Source organism: Chanodichthys erythropterus, chromosome 15, assembly GCF_024489055.1.
Source record: "Chanodichthys erythropterus isolate Z2021 chromosome 15, ASM2448905v1, whole genome shotgun sequence".
Lineage (NCBI taxonomy): Eukaryota > Metazoa > Chordata > Actinopteri > Cypriniformes > Xenocyprididae > Chanodichthys > Chanodichthys erythropterus.
This window is the reverse complement of record NC_090235.1, coordinates 19,300,100-19,323,029: the sequence shown is the minus strand read 5'-3', so window position 1 is coordinate 19,323,029 and position 22,930 is coordinate 19,300,100. Positions and strand designations below refer to the sequence as shown.

General features: G+C 34.1%; 1 protein-coding gene across 1 annotated transcript in view; it reads left to right on the top strand.

Moving 5' to 3' along the window:
• sdc3 (syndecan 3) overlaps positions 1–22,930 on the top strand; it is a 40,039-nt gene that overhangs the window by 11,790 nt on the left and 5,319 nt on the right. The window contains exons 2-4 of the mRNA XM_067412075.1: positions 16,490–16,571; positions 18,609–19,264; positions 20,572–20,791. Coding sequence (XP_067268176.1) covers positions 16,490–16,571; positions 18,609–19,264; positions 20,572–20,791 — 958 coding nt within the window. The remainder of the gene's footprint in view (positions 1–16,489; positions 16,572–18,608; positions 19,265–20,571; positions 20,792–22,930) is intronic.

The window sequence follows — 22,930 nt, the reverse complement described above, 5'->3', positions numbered from 1 at the left end:
ATGTGATCAGAGATATACTGTTAACGAACATCCCAAAGCATTTAGATGAATATGTAAATATGTGCTGCACGCTCTCCTTTCAGTAAACGCACAACAAATATAACCGCAGATGTTTGCACCAGCTCTGCAATTCGGCTCTCCAATAAAGTCACGTCACTTTTGTTTTAAAGCAAGCAGCTTTACAGTATTCAACATGAAAAAATGTCTCTCTTTTTTTTCAACTTAATTTTTGTTTTCCAATTTTTCCTTTTGAGAACAAACTTGCATCCCATGTGTAACATACATCACATGTCTGTTTTTTCATTTGTTGTAGGTCCACCTATATAGTCCCCAAAACAATTTAACAAACATTATTCAACAACAATCTTCACAGGGAACAAATAATAAAATAAAATAAAATAAAATAAAAAAATAAAAAAATAAATAAAATATATTTTATATATATAATGAATTATAAAACTGACACCGAACTAGAAAACATTTAACAAAACTATATAAATAAATTAATTCTTTAATCTAACCAAGGAGGGTGGGACTTTTTAAGGGCTGCAACGATTAATCGTTTGCAAAATAAAAGTCTGTTTACGTAATCTATATATATGTGTGTGTTCTGTGTATAATAATTACACACACATACAGGTATAAAGTTTAGAAATATATGCATGTATTATAAATTTATATATATTTTATATTACATATAAACATAAATATTTTATATATAAATATAACATTTTTCTTAAATATATACATAAATATATATATATATATATATATATATATATATATATATATATATATATATATATAAATATAAATATATATATATATATATATATATATATATATATATATATATATATATATATATATATATATATATATAAATATAATTATTATACACAGAACACACACATATATATTACCTAAACACAAACTTTTATTTTGCAAACGTTGCAGCCCTAGACTTTTTATTTATTCATTAAAACGATAGGTATTACTATTGCTGGGCATATATTTGTAGATTGGTCATATCTGGAAAGCTGTCAGTCCCAGTCCAAAGCCATTCCTTCTAACCAGGCTGCCCATCTTTTTTTAAATGAGGTTTGTTGCAATCTAAGAGTACATGTTATTTTTTCCATTACATATATTTCTCTAATTAAAGATAACCATTTATTACAGGTTGGTGGCTCTGTTTGGAGCCAGTTTTTGGTGATAGCTTTTTTTCAGAATGAATAATTGGAGTAAATATTTTCCCTATTTAGATTTCACCTCTTTCATATTGGCCCCAAGAATAACCACCATGGGGTCTTTATTTAATTTTGTAAGCAATGTTTTCTCTGCAATATCGAATGAAAAAGTGTCTCTTTCAATTATAATTTTGACTATAAAGCAGCTCTTTCATTTTACTTTATACAAACGCATCGCTTTGCTTCAGAAGACCTTTATTAACCCCTCGGAGCCGTGTGGAGTATGTTTATGATGGATGGAGACACTTTCTTCAGCTCATACTCATTGGTCCCCATTCACTGCCATTATAAAGCTGGGATGCATCAGGATATTTATTAATAAAACTCTGATTGTGTTCATCAGAAAGAAGACACTTTTTTTTGGGATGAACTACCCATTAAATGGCATGTGATCTTCTCTCAGTAGTCTGACCTAATAGTTTCTGGCATAGAAGGCCACGGCCTGCATCATCAACAATCTGCTGCATGTCAGGTTCACTACAGATATAATGGAGCTGATGGATACTGACTCAAGCGTGATGTCAAGGCTCACGCTCACACCTCCCCCATGGTTTGGCCTCCAAGTCAAGGGCTTAGGCCAAGATCAGCTCTACGCTGTCATTTCCACAAAAACTGTGATAGTACAGCTGATATTGCTGTGACTAAAGGTCCTCCAGCACGGTCTGTCAGTGGAATAAATGAGTCAGTAAAGTTCATTTATAGAGCACAGATAAAATCAAGAAGTGTTACATTAAAATAAATTCCAAAAGCACAGCAAAAAAAGAGGGAAGCCTGTAAATAAAATGAGCTGTACGGTTGTTTTTTTTAGGGTTATCTTGTTCACTTTTGAGTCACTGAAGTGATCCATTCAGGAATAGTGATTTTTAATTAGTCTTAATATTGGTGTTTGATTAATATTATCAACATAATAGACCACGGAAAGTGTAGACATTATATTCGTTATATTATTAGTCTGTACTAGTGGTTATGGTTATTGGTCAATGAAAAAAAGCCTCCTATGCTCATCAAGGCTGAATTTATTTGATGAAAAATACAGAAAAATTGTGAAATATTATTACAATTTAAAATAATTGTTGTCCATTTTAATATATTGTAGAATGTAATTTATTCCTGTGATCAAAGCTGAATTTTCAGCATCATTACTCCAGTCTTCAGTGTCACATGATCTTTCAGAAATCATTCTAATATGATGATTTGCTGCTCATTTCTTCTTATTATTGATACTGAAAACAGCTGTTTTGCTTAATGTTTTTTTTTTTTTTTTTGATGAATAAATTTAAAATGGAAATCTTTTGTAACATTATATAAATGCTTTTACTGCCCTTTCTGAATAAATATCCGAAGTATTTATTTTTGGGGGAAAAAATGGTTTTGTAGATAATCTAAAAAAAGCCACATAATCTACAATTTATGTCTATCATAATTCTATACAGTATATTGTCATGCTCATGCAATGTCTGCATCTAATTTATGTCAGCGTCTTTCACAATATCCCCACCATTTGTATCTAATTGCAATTACCTTAGGCTTGATTATATTTTGACATGTTCAGGTAATAAGAGCAGCTGTGTTTGGAGGAATGCGAGCGTCACGCTGTGCACACAGTGTTTCCCACGCAGTGATTTTCAGGATAACCCCAGATAAACTTTCGAGCGGGAACAAATGGATGCATGATAAATTCTCAATGAAGACATGCTGCAAACGTGTTAAATAGCTGCCTGTCATTTCGTGCTTTTGCACAAGCAGGTGGAGAGTGAAAGCGAGAGAGGAAAGACCGGAATCAGCTGCCTCAGTCAATCTATTTTCCTCTCCATTCCTTCCTGCTAATCTCCTCACTTATCATGTTGTGCATGGAAAGTGATATTGATCGATATGAGTTAAGTGAGATGCGCGTCCGCTCGGGCAGATGTGCTGGAAAGCAGATTACACTGCTGCTAATCCACAAGTGTAGGGATGAAAGATTACAGCAGAATCACCTGCTGGAGGTAGAGCAAACTGACACGCAGACCAGGAAAGAGAGAGAGAGAGGTAAACACAGTTACTAAAGAGCTTTGTGGGATTGTACACCGAGTGGGACACTCGACACAACCTAGAAAACAGATTAGAGAGAGAGAGACGTCACTACAGCAGAGCTCCAGAGTGAGACTAAAATGCTTGTTTAAAATCCCCCTGAACTCTAAATGGAAGTTTAGTGGCTTTTAGTATGAATATGTTACTATATTCGCAAAATTTGCTTTTAGAAAACTTACAATCTTTCACTTCTGCCAATATGGATCAGTGATTTTGATGACATCACGCTGCATTTCAGCTTCTCATCAGATTTTCTGTTCAATCAAATGCTCTCTAGAATCTAAAGCGTCCCGCCCCCTATATTATAAATGGACGCCGAAGCTGAAATCGGTCATTTGTTCAAACATTTACTAGAGTTGCAAAATTAATCATAAAAAGATCTCGATTCAAACATCCATGCGATCTTATTTGACTGTGATTCGGCTATTAAATCCCTGACAAAATCATTCAAATCTGTGTTTGTGCTGCCGCGCTGAGCTAGAGAGAAAGTACTGAAAAAAGTTTAAAGTTAGGAAATTTGTGTACGATAGCGATCAAAACAGCGCAAACCACATTTGAAACTAACTTGGCGCTTCAAATAACGGTTGTGTCAGTTACATCGTACGCCACTAGGTGGCGACAAGTTGAAAACTGTATTTGTCATTGAATCATTCATTCAAAAGATTTGTTCAAAAAAACTGATTCATCCAGTAACGAAATGAGTCGTTGAATTCACTCAAAATCATTTTTTAAAGGTGCCCTAGAGTTAAAAATTGAATTTACCTCGGTATAGTTGACAAGTTAACAAGAGTTCAGTACATGGAAATGACATACAGTGAACCTCAAACTCCATTGTTTCCTCCTTCTTGTGTAAATTTGATTTGTTTAAAAGACCTCCGAAGAACAGGCGAATCTCAACATAACACCGACTGTTACATAACAGTCGGGATCGTTAATATGTACGGCTCCAATATTTGCATATATGCCAGCTCATGTTCAAGGCATTAGACAAGGGCAGCCAGTATTAACGTCTGGATCTGTGCACAGCTGAATCATCAGACTAGGTAAGCAAGCAAGAACAATAGGAAAAATGGCAGATGGAGCAATAATAACTGACATGATACATGATATCATGATATTTTTAGTGATATTTGTGAATTGTCTTTCTAAATGCTTCGTTAGCATGTTGCTAATGTACTGTTACATGTGGTTAAAGTTACAATCGTTTATTACTGTATTCACGGAGACAAGACTGTTGCTATTTTCATTTTTTAAACACTTGCCGTCTGTATAATTCATAAACACAACTTCATTCTTTATATATCTCTCCAACAGTGTGTTAGCTTTAGCCCGTTAGCCACGGAGCACTATCAAACTCATTCAGAATCAAATATAAACATTCAAATAAATACCATACTTACGCGATTAGACATGCTGCATGATGAACACTTTGTAAAGATCCATTTTGAGGGTTATATTAGCTGTGTGAACTTTGTTTATGCACTGTTTAAGGCAAGCGTGAGCTCCGGGGGAGGGGAGCAGGAGATTTAAAGGGGCCACAGCCTGAATCGGCTCATATTTAATGATGCCCCAAAATAGGCAGTTAAAAAAATGAATAAAAAAATCTATGGGGTATTTTGAGCTGAAACTTCACAGACACATTCAGGGGACACCTTAGACTTATATTACATCTTTTGAAAAGACGTTCTACGGCACCTTTAAATGATTAACTGAACATTTTTCCAGCAGAGACCAGCAATTAATATTTGGTCAGAACCTCCAGTAAATAATGTTATGTTGTTTAGTTGTATTCAGAATCGTGATCTCTATTTGAAACCAAAAAATCATGATTCTAATGTTATCCAGAATCCTACGGCTCTAACATTTAATGTTTTCTACATGGTGGATGGCACATACATAGGGGATAGGGAAAGATTCAGAGTGTAAATAATATAGCATGCACACAGTCTGCTCCGGTCCAGAGACAAGAGAGCACAGAGCGGATCATGTGCGCCAGTCAGCAGAGACCACATATTGGACCTAAATGAATTTTACACAGAATACTATATTTTAAAGTGACATGGAGAGGATTAGGAGGAGAAACGGTTAGAGATATATAAACGAAATGCTATCGGCTGTTTTAAAAAAGGGAGGAGCTGCTCGATATGTCCCGCCTTGTCTGCCTGCTTCAGGGGAATTTACGCCAACACATTAAATAATGCTGCGCGTTTCAAGGCGTTTCAGTGATGTCCAAATCATGAGCGAAGGACCTATTATGCTTTTTTACATTTTCATCTTTCTTTAGTGTGTAATGTTGCTGTTTGAACATGAAAAAGGTCCCTCCAGCAGGAGTTATTCTTTCTATCAGTGTCACTGTTTCTGAACTCCCTGAAACGCCTCCATTGTAGTCTTGAGTTTTCTTCCAGGAACGAACACGTCACAATATTCCTCATTTAAATAATTCCCGCCCAAGACGTATGCAAAATAAAGGGGCGGGGCCTGGTTGAGTTAGTAACTTGAAACTCGCGGTTATGGTAAGGGGCGGGACATTTCCTAAACTCACTCAAAGCAGTTGACCAGTCACAACACACTTAGCCGACCAATCGGAGCACGTTGTGTTTTTCAGAAGGAGGGGCTTCATAGAGACAGGAACTAAATAGTGTTACTGACAGACTGGGAAAAGAGGTGCTGCAACAATGGAGAAGATGAAAAAATAAGGTGTTTTTTGAACACTGAAGTATGAACATATTCTAGTAGAGCCCAAAAACAAAATCAAGACTTTGTAAAAGGGCATAATAGATCCTTTTTAATGAATCAGTTTAACTGAACAATGAGTCATTTTCAGTTATGTCTGATCTGAACTGAACAGATTTCAGCTGTTACTGTTTTCTCTTTAGTGTTGTGAGACTTGCTAATTACAGACATATTCAATCCATTTATTGCTGTTGTGAATGTTTTGTTTCAGGGGCCATTTGTATATGGAGAGAGAGATAACGCTGAGAAAGAACAGTCCACTGCTTTGGTGATCTCGTTCACTGCATATTTGCACTCCTTTAAATAAACACATTCCACACACTCCATTTTTATCTCACGGTGTGGAAAAGGAAGGAGTGTGCGACCGGCAACTGCATTCCTGCTTTAACCTGATGTTTTTTAATGGGCGCGATGATGACCCTGATCTGAATTCTGGTCAGATGAGTCTTATTCTGAAGCAAATGTGACTTTCATTTATAATGCACATGCACAGACGCGCACATCACATGATGGCTGAGTAGAGGTTAATGGTGTGTGCTGGCAACCCAAAGCTCACGTATTCTGAAATGGAGCGTTAAACAGATGCCCTGTCATTACGGTGACCTTAAGTAAGACTCGTAACCCCAAGTTACTTAAGCAGGACAGTCCCTGCAATTACTGTACTGTATGTCACTAAATGACATGTAACATAATCTGGGGTGGTGAAACAACTGGATTTGAATGACATCCACTTTTTTTTTTTTACCTCTTTCCACATTGCAAAATCATTGTCTAAATCAGCATTTTTATCTCGTTTTACAAGCCACCGCCAGCATTTTTGGTAATTTTCACAAAACTTTCATGGCCTCCAGAATATTTTGTTGAACGTATGAATATCTGAACATGCAGTATATCAAATGAAACCCGGTTTTATTCTAGCTTTATGCATTTATTTTTTTTATCAACACTTGAATGTGGGTAATAAGACATTCTGAACAAAAAAACTGAGAAATCGCATTTTTGTCAAAGACTACAACATGCACAAGCAACGCATTTATCGCTTGTGAATAAATGATACATACATTTTGAATGAATCTTCAATATGATAACTAGTCTCAGAGAATGAATCATTCGTTTTGTGTTGACCGCACATGGTTCTGTACAGGAAACAGAAATGATTAGTTCACCTCTTGAGCCTTCAGGTTCGGGTTCGGGTCAATCATTCATCCTGTGACAGCCTCATAGAAGCTATGCAGTCTGTACCGGAAAGAGAAATGATTAGTTCACCTCCAGAGTCTTTGGGTTTGACTCTTCTGAGTCGTTCCTTCTTTTGTCATGTGACGTGACAGCTGTATTGAATACAGAAATTAGTTAATAATACCCAAACCCAAATTTAACTCTTAAGATGATGATACACAGGGCAACTTTTTCAGCAATGTTGCTGGGCAATCTTGCCATCACAGGGCAACTAAGGGAAAAGAGCAGGTTTGGCAAAAGGCGGATTTGAACCCGCATCGATCAGACTTTCATGTGCCATACTCCCTACAGCCTATGCCACTGCACATGTGACATTACATGGAGCACGTCTTTTTAGCATTTAACTAAAAATATTTGATGGCTACCTAGGTACATTAAATTGGACATCTGTTGGTATTTTAAGCATTAAATGAGGTAAATTCCCTGTTTTAGGTTGACACATGACAACTTACCAGCGTAAAAAGATATAAGTTCACGCTCCTTTTCTTCGCTCCACTGCTGCTGAGAGGCCGCCATCTTGTTTGAATTTTTTCTGAAATCTCCACGATTGGCTGCTAGCATTCTGATTTGAGGATCTTTAAAACTTTCCCACGACTGATCTTAAGAATCCAGATAGAAATGTGTTGATCATTCTCAATGGGAAAGTGCCCAAGCAACATTGTTTGGCAACATTGCTCAAAAAGTTGTGAATCCTCACCTGTCATCACCTTTGCAGTTACGTGATGGGTTTCTGGTCTCAAATTATAGCTTTTTTATTTCTTAACATTCTTGTCATGATGGTTCTTTTCTATAACATTTAATGTGGTAATAAATAGTTGGCAATACTTTAAACTTCATCCATATGATGGGGAAAAATCACTTTGATAAAGATACCTTCAGATGATAACAACACATACAGTTATGTGATAAAAGAACGAATGACTGACTGCACATCTCAGCTTGGGGATGTCACGGGATAAACGAATGACTCCAATTGGGAGGTAAACTTGATAAGGTAAACAAGTTGATGTGTTGGGGAATTCGGCTATTGTCATGTAAGGTTTTAATGATATTCTGCTGAAATCACCAAAAAAAAGGCTGCCAGGATTCAAAGAGTCAAAAAGTTTTGATCCAGATATTCTGTTCTCTTTCAGAAGATGTGTAATAGCGCCTCCTACTGTATAACGATGTAAACACCGAAAGACTCAAAATTCCGTCATTGCCGGGGAAGTGTTGGCTGCGTCCGAAATTACTCTCTTGAGTACGTACTTATTTTGCATAAGCAATTACTTTGTAACCTCTAAAAAAACTGTTTTATATAGTATGAATATGATGTACTACATTCGCCATTCTTTCATTATCACGTGACCTATCAGCATCAGTTGCATCGCGTCACCGCTATTTACAAATCCTGCCTCATGGCCTCATGGGATAGTAAAGTGTCCATTGTATGCACACTTCAGAATGTCACCAGAAGAAGTAAATCATCCGGGTACTTTTTTTTTCTATTCTTTTTTTTGAGTTCTGTGACTTCTTTTGTCACATACTGTTTTTCGCCTACTATATAGTAGGGAAATATGCGATTTCGGATGCAGCTGTGGTCTCATAAATGACAGAAAATTCCGTCAATGGCTGGGAAAGAGTTAATATTGTTGTGGAACCTTGATACACACACACATTTTATCATCATAAATATATATAAAAATTATATATATATATATATATATATATATATATATATATATATATTTATATATATATATATATATATATATATATATATAATAAATCATAATATATATATATATATATAATACATCATAATATATATATAATAATCAGAAAAAAAAATTATATATATATATTTATATTTTATGATGTATTATATATATATATTAGATTTTTTGATAAATATAAACTTTTCAAAAAAGCAATTATTTGAAATAGAACAATGTCTACCATTATAAATGTTCTTTTTATTGTCACTTTTGATCAATTTAGTGCATAAAAGGATTCCTTTCAAAATTCAAAACTTTGAGCGGTCGATCCCTCTACTTCACGGTGCCTAAATATTCATAGGTAAAGGACGAGGTAATGCATGTACACACCTGTACGCATACAGGAAATACAGTGGGGTGTGTAACTGCTGTGTGTAGGTGTACATGTGACCATTTCAATCACATACTTGTTTGAGTATGTGTCTGAACGTGTCGTTTACCTTGGTAAATAAAACTCGCCTCGCACCATTTAAAGACATGTTGAGCCATGAACTGATCCTAGCCAAAAACAAGTTTAACATTACGTAAAATGATCTCATGGCATAAAATGCACACTCCTTTGTTGGCGAGTATGTTTCTGTGGCGTCGTCAGTGGCAGTAGATGCTATTAAATACTTGACACCCGACCAGATTTCCACAGTGTTTCTCATCCACTTCTGCACTCAAGTCAGGTATGCAGTTACTGAGCAACAACTCTCCATAATAGATCAGAATTGCTCCAATTGCACTTTCAGCTACTGCTGTTCCAGAAAGCCTGCCATTACCCATATTCCCTCGCTTCTATGTACCTTATCCTTCTTTTTATTTGTGCAGCAAAATTGAGATTGTCCCTAAAGATATGGGAAATGAGGATCTCCGGGCACATACAGAAGTTCAAACACACACACACACTGAGAACAGCAGGGGATTCTGGGAAAGGGGGAGGATTGTTCATAATCACAAAGACGGGCCACACACACTCGCCCTTACATGCACACCCACATACGCACAAAGGCAGGCCATTCCCTAGCCCCTGGCTGCATTTTTTAGCTCCTTTGAAAAGTTTCTTAGAAACACAAGAGAAGTTATGATCCGCAGGAAGCCTGCGAGGAGAAAGCGCTCATTCACCCAGACACATACAGACATACAAATACACACTCGCACACACACAATACCATCCTTTAAACTTCACAAACACTGCGTATTTGAACCAGCTGACGTTTGAGTTTATTGCGAGTCTTATGTGAAAGCGGTCATGTTACGCACATGCTGTCGTCGGTTCACCCTGTTTTACCCTGTTAACCCAGACAGCAGTGATTCCGGGTGTTGTAGGCTGGTTGTCGTGTGGGAAGAACGGTCATGACTCGGATAATATGCCGTGAAAGCGTTTCCATGGCAACTTCTCAGCAGAAAGCTTTCTAGACACTTTGCCCACATCATGCTTGGAAAACCCAACCCTAAACTGCCTTAACTCCTCATGTTTGTTTATTACAAAGATCAATTTTCTGTTGTAACACGGAAGCCGTTTTATGTTTGAGTTCATGTAAAAAATGACTCACAGGGAACATGATTCAAAATTTCTTTCAAACTTCTTTTTAATACACATTTTAATTTTTGTATTATCGTGAACAAAAAAAAAAAAATTACATTGTAAATTTTCTTTTTGGAATTGGATTTTTCCATATATATGTTTATACACATATAATACACATATATATGTATTATATGAGTGAGTGTAATACATATATACGTGTAACAAATTTAACAATTAACAAGTTTATTTAAACGGACACTTTTTATATATATATATATATATATATATATATATATATATATATATATATATATATATATATATATATATATATATATATATATATATATATATATATATATATATATATATATATATATATATATATATACTCATGAAATATTTATATGATAATGAATGTATTTTATAATTAGATATATACTAGAATTGAATAATTATAATATCATTAAATATAATCTATGTAATTTATATATATATAATGATATATATGTAAATATAATTATGTAATAATAATAATAAATATCATTAAATAAAAATAAAATAAATTCATTATCATACATATTACATATCTATGAAATATATATAAATATAAATATATATATATATATATATATATATATATATATATATACTCATGAAATATTTATATGATAATGAATGTATTTTATAATTAGATATATACTAGAATTGAATAATTATAATATCATTAAATATAATCTATGTAATTTATATATATATAATGATATATATGTAAATATAATTATGTAATAATAATAATAAATATCATTAAATAAAAATAAAATAAATTCATTATCATACATATTACATATCTATGAAATATATATAAATATAAATATAAATATAAATATAAATATATATATATATATATAATGCATGGGTGTAAATATGGTTTTATTTATTTATTTGCTACTTTTATTTTTCAGCCCTTCCCCTCAAAACACGTGTCACTTTCCGCAATCCAATCAATTCCAGATGAATAAAATCAAGCTCCAGCCAACATTTGTTTCTCATTGAATATCCTATTTTACTCTTAAATATATCACATTACAGATACAACAGAAGTGGGCTATTGTTGCGTTTAAATTTAATAATTATCTTTTTGAAAATGTTGAATTTTATTATACCCCGCTTTGTTGATTAAACCAGGGTTAGATTTTGTCCCAGCATCATAAATGCTAAATACTTGTATGCAACGGAGGAGCTCTTATACTGACACACAGGGCGTCTTACCCATATGGGCATCCGACATGGTCCTAATCCCGTGGGATTATGGGATCACTTGCTGGTTGGATTAAGGATTGTCCCATAGAAACAGCTGTCCACTTCATACACGTATTCATAACAACACATTTCAAGAGACAAAGTTTAAACTTGAGGGTCAGATGTGTTGTAGGTGGAGGTGCAGTAATGTGTGAGTATTTAAATGGCAAATGTAGATGTTCATTAACACACGTGTGTTTAACTCATAATGAGGTCATTACCTAGTGACCAACTCACCTTTTAACTTTACTTACAGGTTGATCTCTCTCTCTCTCTCTCTTTCACACACTCTCTCTATCTCTCGTCCTCCTCGCAGCTGTTCCTCTAGATAGATGCCAGTACAGAACAACATTAAATCTGGCAGAGAAAGAGAGCACAACAGATATATATTTCCATTAATTAGAGCTGCACAATTATTCAAATAAATGATCAAAATAGTTACGGCTGCCACAATTAATTTTGAAAAGTGTAATTTACTGACTTCCATTTGCTTCTATTCTTTAAAAGTGTCTAGTTACATATTTATATGTGAAACCTTTTTTTGTAGAGGATAGATGGATGGATGGATGGATAAAAAGCATTTATTCATAAAAAAATAAATATAAAAAACGAATTTATATTTCATAATTTATTTCTTATGCTGGAAAAGAGGGCTAATGTTCATATCAACACTTTTTTTGTTTACATTGCCTCTCACAAAACAAGCATTATTATGCAAATTCTGTTAATCAAAATGAATCGTGATTACAATATCAAAGGAAACTGATAATTTGTAATCGTGCAGCCCTGCTATGGTTTCTATATAATTCTGTGCTGCCAGACAGATGGATGTTATATTTACATTTGACTCTAAAAAGCTTTTACCCACACCCCTTCTCTATCTCTATGTACACACACACACACACACACACACACACACACACACACACACACACACACACACACACACACAGTTTGTGAAAGAACCCTTGCTGTGCGAGCCAGTTCTACCCCTTAATCATATCGTAGACCAAATTACACCACAAACCAACCCCGCCATTACAGGGGAGGATACGCAGACGTCCACAAACACACAATCTATCCAAATATGCATGCTGGCTGAATCCTGCTTCTTGAGCAGCAGCTTTTGCAAGGATTTGGAAAGGAGATCCGGTGCATCTGCAGCATGTATTTCTGAGTGTTGTACAGGTTGGGGAGGAAATCGCATTAGACTTGATTGCATTTGGTGAATGGCCTGTGGTTAATAGCAGTTCAGATTGAGGCACAGTTGGATCTGATTCCCTGGTGTTCACATGCACTTTGTGTTTATAAAAAGATCAGCATGAATCCATCCCACCATTTAAAACTGTTTTACTTGATAAAATGGCTAGAATAGTAATTGGAAACGCTTCAGTTTGTTAGTTTACTAGAGCTGGCTGAAATGTCAGTGATTTTTGCTGGCAAAATAACATTGTATCATGAATGTCGTGATGATTTAAATGTCCTTTTTCATGGCTGTTAAATGCTCCGTCTCTTGAGTACAAGAGTGTTAAGACAGAAATGCATTTCTGATTTTATTTGCATATCAGGAATCAGTTAAAATTTCTTATTGCAATGAAATGATGAACCATAAATCAGAAATGTATTTCTATTCAGTGGATCGGTGACTTGTTTTTGTCTGCTTCAACATGTTCATGGAAATCTGTTGCATTTGTTAATATATTTACATATTTTAGCAAAAATCATAATCATAAATGTTTCTTGAACAGCAAATCAGCATATTAGAATTATTTCTGAAAGATCATGTGACACTGAAGACTGGAGTAATGATGCTGAAAATTCAGCTTTGATCACAGGAATAAATTACATTCTATAATATATTCACATAGAAAACAGTTATTTAAATTCTAATAATATTTTATGATATTACTGCCTTTTTGCTGTATTTCTAAATAAAACATTTTTAAATAAATATTACAATTCCATATTATACAATAAGCATTTATATTTATGTATATTTTTTAAAAATGATCTCAGCAAGTCCTGTTTGGGGCATTCATTTACATAGGCAGAGTGTATAACACATGCTTACAGTGCAAAACATGAAGACACATAAACAGACATTATGTGCATATGTAATTAAACCAGATAATTACAGATGTTTGTGTGTGATGCATTTAAAGGGATAGTTCACCCAAAAATGACAATTCTGTCATCATTTACTCCCCCTCAGGTAGTTCCAAACCTTTATATATTTCTTTGTTCTGCTGAACACAAAGGAAGGTATTTGGAAGAATGTTTCTAACCAAAAAGATCTCACCCCCAAACATTCTTCCAAATATCTTGAGGGGGAATAAATGATGACAGAATTTTCATTTTAAAGTGAACTAATCCTTTAAGCTTAGGGCCATACTGATGACTGACAGCATTTTTGGGCCAGTGTTTGTGTTTATGGGGGGTTATAGGGAGGGCACGGGGTCGGTTTATTGGTTTAAGTATTTATGGGGTGTTGCCGGGATGGAGGTCAACCAATCATGAGAGTGGGGGGAAGGAAAGAGACCACAAGTGTAAAGAATGATACAGACATGGGGTGTAGAAGAGCTTTTACACCAGCGGTTGGGTGTTACGTAATGTTGTTTAGAAAACCTCACTGAACACTTGGGCTGTGTGCTGACTGTAATTAAATTCAGTGTTTTTTAAAGAGGACCTATTATGCGTTCTTTAGTGTGTATTGATGCCGTTTGAGCATGAAAATGTCTTTAAAGTCCCTCCAGCAGCAGTTATTCTCTATATCAGTGTCAGTGTACACTGAACTCCCTGAAACACCTCCATTGTAGTCTTGAGTTTTCTTCTGGGAACGAACACGTCACAATATTCCTCATTTAAATAATTCCCGCCCAAGACATATGCTAAATAAAGCGGCGGGGCCTGGTTGAGTGAGTTAGTAGTGTGTTGAGACTGGCGGTTATGGTAAGGGGCGGGACATTTCCCTAAGCACTTGACCAATACACTGCTCCAGCTGACCAATCAGAGCACATTGAGCTTTTCAGAAGGAGGGGCTTCATACAGACAGGAACTAAACAGAGCGTTACTGACAGACTGGGAAGAGAGGAGCTGCAACAATGTCAAATAGGGTGGAATTGGGGTTTATTGGGACACTTTTTGCCATTGAGATGATTGGGAAAAAGTGTCCCAATCCACCTGAATTCACCCCTATGTGAAAAATAATGTGTTTTTTTTTACTTTCAAGCTAGAAAACCTATTCCAGTAGATCTCGAAATCAAAACCAAGGACATAACAGGTTCTCTTTAAGTACAAAAACAGCCTCTAAAATGTTTTTAATTTTTTATTTTTATGTGTTCTGCTGATTTGTGACGCATTGTACTATTATATACAGTACAGTCCAAAAGTTTGGAACCACTAAGATTTTTAATGTTTTTAAAAGAAGTTTCGTCTGCTCACCAAGGCTACATTTATTTAATTAAAAATACAGTAAAAAACGGTAATATTGTGAAATATTATTACAATTTAAAATAACTGTTTTCTATTTAAATATATTTGACAAAGTAATTTATTCCTGTGATGCAAAGCTGAATTTTCAGCATCGTTACTCCAGTCTTCAGTGTCACATGATTCTTCAGAAATCATTCTAATATGATGATTTGCTGCTCAAGAAACATTTATGATTATTTTCAATGTTGAAAACAGTTGTGTACTACTTTTTTTCAGGATTCCTTGATGAATAGAAAGTTCAAAAGAACAGCATTTATCTGAAATACAAAGCTTCTGTAGCATTATACACTACCGTTCAAAAGTTTGGGGTCAGTAAGAATTATTATTTTTATTTTTTTGAAAAGAAATTAAAGAAATGAATACTTTTATTCAGCAAGGATGCATTAAATCAATCAAAAGTGTCAGTAAAGACATTTATAATGTTACAAAAGATTAGATTTCAGATAAACACTGTTCTTTTGAACTTTCTATTCATCAAATAATCCTGAAAAAAAAAAAATTGTACACAAATATTTTGTACAATTGTACACATTAAATGTTTCTTGAGCAGCAGATCAGCATATTAGAATGATTTCTGAAGGATCATGTGACACTGAAGACTGGAGTAATGATGCTGAAAATTCAGCTTTGCATCACAGGAATAAATTACTTTAGCAAATATATTCAAATAGAAAACAGTTATTTTAAATTGTAATAATATTTCACAATATTACTGTTTTTATTGTATTTTTAATTAAATAAATGTAGCCTTGGTGAGCAGACGAAACTTCTTTTAAAAACATTAAAAATCTTAGTGGTTCCAAACTTTTGGACTGTACTGTAGCTTTAAATGTACAATGTGTTCTTGTACTATGTGTATTTGATGACCACAGTTTTCTCATTAATGTGACACGTTGGGTCTGAGGACAGTCTAGAGCTCTGTTTCTGCTGAATTTTCATCCCTATTTAAGAAATTGGGTTAAAGGCAAGTGTTGCCCCTAGCAACGGGCCTCTCGATGAAACGGCTCCCCACGCTAGACCCCTTCACACTTACACATGAACAAACACACACACTGTGAATCCGATATATCGTACCATTAAATCATTCCACTTCCTGTGACATCACAAACACTTGACTTTATCTTCCTCTCTGTTTCAAGGCATCCCGACCAAGCGACGATGAGGGCTCCGGAGATGAATTTCCCGATGATGAGGACTTCTACTCCGGATCTGGCTCTGGCTGTGAGTATGATGTGTGTTGTGTTTGTCTGTGTGTCACTTTAGTGTGTTTGTGACATGTGAGTGTGAATCACTCATTAAGAGGTCACAGCTGCCTTGTTTAAAAGTCCATCCCGGACTTCCAATCCCCTCACCAGCTGGTATAATTCTCACAACTCAACGCCTTGCTCTTTCTCTCTCACTTTGCTCTCTCTCTCTTTCACATTCCTCCCACAACTTCATACAGTTATTTTAGCCTCTGCTAAACTGAAGCTCACAGACTGACAGTGAAATACAACCTTCTTTTCTTGTACATAAAAGCACTTCTTCATGTATTAGTGTGTGTGTGTATGTGATCATCTGATCCTCGGTAATCAGATTACTGTAAACAAGATCACTTAATCAGCAGGAATCTGGGTGTGGACGGCCAATATCTGCTAGTGTTGGGTGTTTCTTCTGTGCACTTTGTGCCCTGTGGATGCTTAGAAAATAAACTGTCTTCAAACACACTTTTCACACATTATTTAATTTGATCACGAACTGTTTTTAACAGCAGACATTGATATCTCACAGGAGACTATTGTAATTTCTCTGAAAATCATGCATATTTCCACCACAATGTCATTTCAGTTATGTCTCAAAGTATGTATTATATGTTTGAGAAAATTCTGTGGTGGAAATGACATTTTAAACAGTTTTGGACCAGTGTTATTTTATTTGTATTGTTTATAGTTTTTATTAATATTTTGAATTGGTTTTTATATTTATATTTTCCATTTTCAATTTTTAATGATGTTTTGTGTGTTTTTGTCATGTTTTTTTAAATGTCTATATGGTTTTAATAAAATGTTTTTATGGTTTTAGTTTTGTTTAACAATAAGATATAATAACTAAAATATAATAAAAAATATAAAAAATGTTTTGGACTAAAATGCAATAAACAGCTTTTTTTGTACTTTTTTATATAATTTGACAAATACAGAATGATTAAAAAAAAAATTAAGATCACATATATATATATATATATATATATATATATATATATATATATATATATATATATATATATATATATATATATATATATATATATATATATATATATATATATATATATATTATATATATATATTATATATTCGATCTTAATATTTTTTTATTTTTTTTAATCATATATATATATATATATATATATATATATATATATATATATATATATATATATTTATTTATTTTATTTTTTATTTTAGTGTGTATATATATATATATATATATATATATATATATATATATATATATATATATATATATATATATATATATATATATATATTATATAAATTATATAAATAAATAAGTATTATTTATTAAAGGTAATATTTACTTATTTTTCCCCCCCATTTACACTAACATTTGCAGGAAATTATATCACAACTTATAACTTATAAAATAAAAAAAAATAATATTTATAGACTATATAAATGAAGTATGTTCACACAATAAATATTGGTTATTTTACTCTATTTAGATTATAGTTTTTAAAATATATTTATTGTTAAATATATTATTAAATATATGATGGATTTTCATAATTTGAGAAAACGTCAAGGTCAAGGGTAAAAAAAAATCTACACATAAAAAGCAGCAAAAAGTAATGATGAAGGCAAAGTTTCTAAGACAATTTTAATGTGACCTTCATATAATAAAAAGAAAAACATCTGTTATCTGTTGAAATCAGTTTGCTTTGATAAAAATCAACCCTTGGGACATAAAAGTGCCTGTAGTTAAAGAAGACCATCTCTGTGTGAGTTTGTGTGATGCAGGGCTGTTTGCTTTGTTCTGCGTGTGTATTTCTCACCAAGGTTATTGATATTTTATTCATGTGTTGCCATGGGGATGTTCACATTCCTGGGCTGACCAATCTAAAGGTTGCTTTGAAGCCTTGCAGACGCTTGTGCTAGGTATCATATGACACATTAACACGGTCTAAAATGGCTGTGAGTATTGATCTCCTTCACCCTGTCTCACCGTGTTTTCATAGCTCTTTCTCTACGCTTTCAGTTCCAGATATAAACGTTCGTCCGACTGCAGCAGGTGTGGCTGTCACTACGGAGGAGCCCCTCCCACTTTCTACCACACAGGCCACTGGCCCCGCCCCCTCGGCCTCCCCCGCCGCAGAGCCGAGTAGCCCACCTCCACCTGAGGTGGAGCGCGAGAGCGGCTTGGGTCAAGATGTACTAGACAGAGACTACAAAGTGGAGACTGAGATTGAGGAGGAGGAAATGAGGACGACGAAGGAGCCGGATAGAGAACGAGAATCCGAGATGGTAATAAGGTTGGATGCTGACAAAGAGCGGGGACAAGAGACGACGAAAGCTACGGTTGCACCCTGGCTGACTGACGTTCCTGTAGTGTTCATGGACTCGTCCACGGCTCCGGGTGAGACTACAGTGGAGGAGGACGATCTGTTCATCACCACAGAAATGATGTTTGAGCTGTCCAGCACCCCAGAGACGACGACAGAAGAAGACATCATCACAACCACTGAGGTTATTCCCACCACCGTTTCGTCCACCACTGCTAAGCCGCCAAGACCACGTCCTGCCCTGACCACTCCAAGCTCCGCCCCCGTACGACCCCGGCAACCGCAGACCACCCCGAGTAGAGCCGCCCTGCCGGAGAGCAGCACTCGCTCGCTGATGAGCTCCACAACACAGGTTGGATATTTGGATTTATTTGAACTCTAAATGGTTAGTTAGTTAGTAATGATGCACCGATATGAAACAAATCTGGCCAATACAGAGTCAATAAATGGCAGATATTAAAATTGTGTAATATGAATACGAAAATTCTTGCCAGTAATTATTTTCAATAAATGGTAAATGTTAAAATTAAATATTATCTATATGCCTTAAATAAATAAATAAATAAATAATATTCAATGTAAGGCTGTACTGATGTGAACATTTTGGGAATACAGATATGCCACTAATTTAAAAAAAGAAATAAAAAAAAAAAAGCATGTATTAAAATGTTATATTATTGCATATGTTGTTAAATAACATGTGCCAATATGTAAATAAAATTAAGCTAGTAATTATTTTCAATAAATGGCAGATATTAAAATTGTATATTATCTATATATCGTTAAATAAAACTAATAAATAATATTATAATTCCATGTAAGGATGCACCAATTTGAACATTTTTGCCAGTAATTATTTTCCATAAATGGTAGAAGTTAAATTTGTATATTATCTATATGAAATAAATACTTAATATTTCATATAAGGCTGCACTGATATGAACATTTTGGGAATACAGATATATGTAATGTATGATATAAATGTAAATTCCAGCCAATTGAAGTAAGCCAGTAATTATTTTCGATAAATGGTAGATATTAAAACTTTATATTATTCGAAGTCTTAAATTAAACATAAAACACACAAAATTCAATGATTAATTTTAAATGCTTTAAGTAAATTTAGTCTTCACATCATTATAATGCACAGCTTTAAAAATGGATATTAATTTTAAGATTTGCTAAATATTACATTTAACAGTATTAATGAATTATTAATATTTTTAAAGTGTGCTAGATGATGGCAAGGTAATCTAGGTGCAAAAAGAGTGGAAATGCACAGTTAAATATCCAATGTCAGCAAATGTAGATCCTTTTTTTAAAAAATAAAAAAAATCATATTACCCTATTCATGACAATATCATCCATATTGCTTTTTGCGCTCATTCACATTGGGTTCAAATTTCAGACATTTAAGACAAAGAAATGAGAAAAAAGAATTGTATTATTTGTGCATATGAATATCATCTGTGAGTATTGCATCAAAATCACACTTTCATCAGATGATTTAGACAATTTTGCTTAAAACCAAGAACTTGTACAAAATGGTCTGTCTCGGTCTGCAGTTTTTGCTCTGCTTCCCTGCAAATGTTCAGCTACACATGATCTATTGTGCAATAGTGAAAGGTTATCTTTTTTTCTTTTCTCTTCCTCATTTAGACACAAACACCAGATGAAACTGTAAATAATGAAGTTGCAGGACCAGGTCCAAGTGGTGATTTTGAAATCCACGAGAATGAAGTTCACCAAGGCAACGAGGTCGGCCGAGGCAGAAAGGCTGGAGAGCCAGATTTGACTGGAAACACAGTAGATGCTGTGGGAAGCTCCGCCGCTCAACTTCCTCAGAAGAACATCCTCGAGAGGAAGGAAGTTTTGATAGGTGAGAGATGCCTGACACATTCAGATCCACTTCCGCAACCCAGTTCAACCTTTTTTTGGCTTCTGTCTGTGAACCTGTCTGTCTTGTATATATCTTTAATTTACTATTTTTTTCTGTACATATCTTCGTCTGTCTCCCTGTTGCTTATAAAACAGATCATACTGAACTGAAAACCCTACAGCAGAAAAACGTTATTTGCATTATTATAAAGCTTAACACGCTAGCGTTCAAAAGTTTGGGGTCGGTAAGATTCCTTTAATGTTTTTGAAAGAAGTCTCTTATGCTCACCAAAGCTGCATTATTTATTTGATCAAAAATACACTACATTTTGAAATATTATATAACTGTTTAAAAATATTTTAAAATGTAATTTATTCCTGTGATCAAAGCTGAATTTTCAGCAGTCTTCAGTGTCACATGATCCTTCAGAAATCATTCTAATATGCTGATTTGATGCTCAAGAAACTATTTTTAAAAGAAAATAGAAATAGAAACTAAATTTATTATTATCAATGTTGAAAACTGTTGTGCTGCTTCATATTTTATGAAAACGGTGATTCTTTGATAAATAAAAAGTTCAAATGAACAGCATTTATTTGAAATAGAAATATTTTATAACATTATAAATGTCTTTACTTTTGATCAATTTAATGCATCCTTGCTGAATAAAGCAAACCTCCAAAACTTTTGAATGGTAGTGTATATATTATGTTCAAGGTTCAACCATGAAACTTTTAGTCATTATCTGTTAGCATTATCAATAGTATTTTAAATAGCATTTCATGTTATTTAAAGGAACAGTTCACCCAAAAATGATTTATATGGATTTACTTTATTTTTGATGTACTGGCCCTTTAAGAACAGCTCCTATGATCTCAAGCAAGAGCCTCCAGTGGACTTTATTTTAGCTCTCTGTGGAGAACACGGTCTTCTGCTCTTTGTCTCTCTTCCTCGTTCACCTTCACCTCTGTTTGTTTAGCTGCGCCTCAGTCTCTCCCCTCTCGTTTCTCTCTGTCATCTGATATGCTGTCTCTCTCTTCTCAGCCATTCTGATCGGAGGACTGTTTGCCTTTGTATTTGCAGACTTCCTGGTCATAGGTAAAGACGTAGGAGTCGCAGGCTATAGCGTGGAATTAGTTTAAATTTAGCTCATACATCGTATTTTACGCTCTCGCAGTTAAGCTTTAGTTTTAGAGATTTAAAACTCTCCCTGCCTTGATTAAATGTGTTTTGTGTTTGTTTGTCTGTGTCTTTTTGTTGGTTTGTTTTTTATCACTGTTCAGAAACATTAATGAAACTTAAAACGATTGTCTCTTTGAGTTCATTTATAGTTGTGCTCATTGTTGGCATTGCATCCCCTAAAATCTCAGACTGATTTTTAAAATGAACATAAGAAAGGGATCAATGTCATGATGTTTATTTATCTATGATTAAATTGTTTTTAATTTCACTATTATACACTACCGTTCACAAGTTTGGGGTCAGTAAGACTTTTTTTTTTTATGTTTTAGAAAGAAGTCTAATGTATGGAAGCTTGTTTCTGCCACAGAATAAAACAATTTAAAAGATAATTGCGACTTTTTCTCACTTTTTTCGCGAAATTGACTTTTTTCATACAATACTGACTTTTTCTTGCAATTCTGACTTTTTTTCACGCAATACTTTTCTCGCAATTCTGACTTTTTTCTCGCAATTCTGATTTTTTCACGCAATAGACTTTTTTCACGCAATAGACTTTTTTCTCGCAATTTTGACTTTTTTCACAATACTGACTTTTTTCTCGCAATTCAGACTTTTTCTTGCAATTCTGACTTTTCACAATATTGACTTTCTTGCAATTCTGACTTTTTTTCTCACAGTTCTTTTTTCACGCAATACTGACTTTTCTCGCAATTCTCACTTTTTTCTCGTAACTGCAAATTTTATATCTTCTGACTTTTCTCGCAATTGCAAGTTTATATCTCACAATATTGACTTTTTTCTTGCAATTCTGACTTTTCCTCGCAATACTGACTTTTTTTCTAGCAATTCTGAATTTTTCTTGCAATTCTGACTCTCGCAATTGAGTTTCTCACAATTCTGACTTTTTTCTCGCAATTGCAAATTAATATCTCATAATTCTGATTTTTTTTTCTAGCA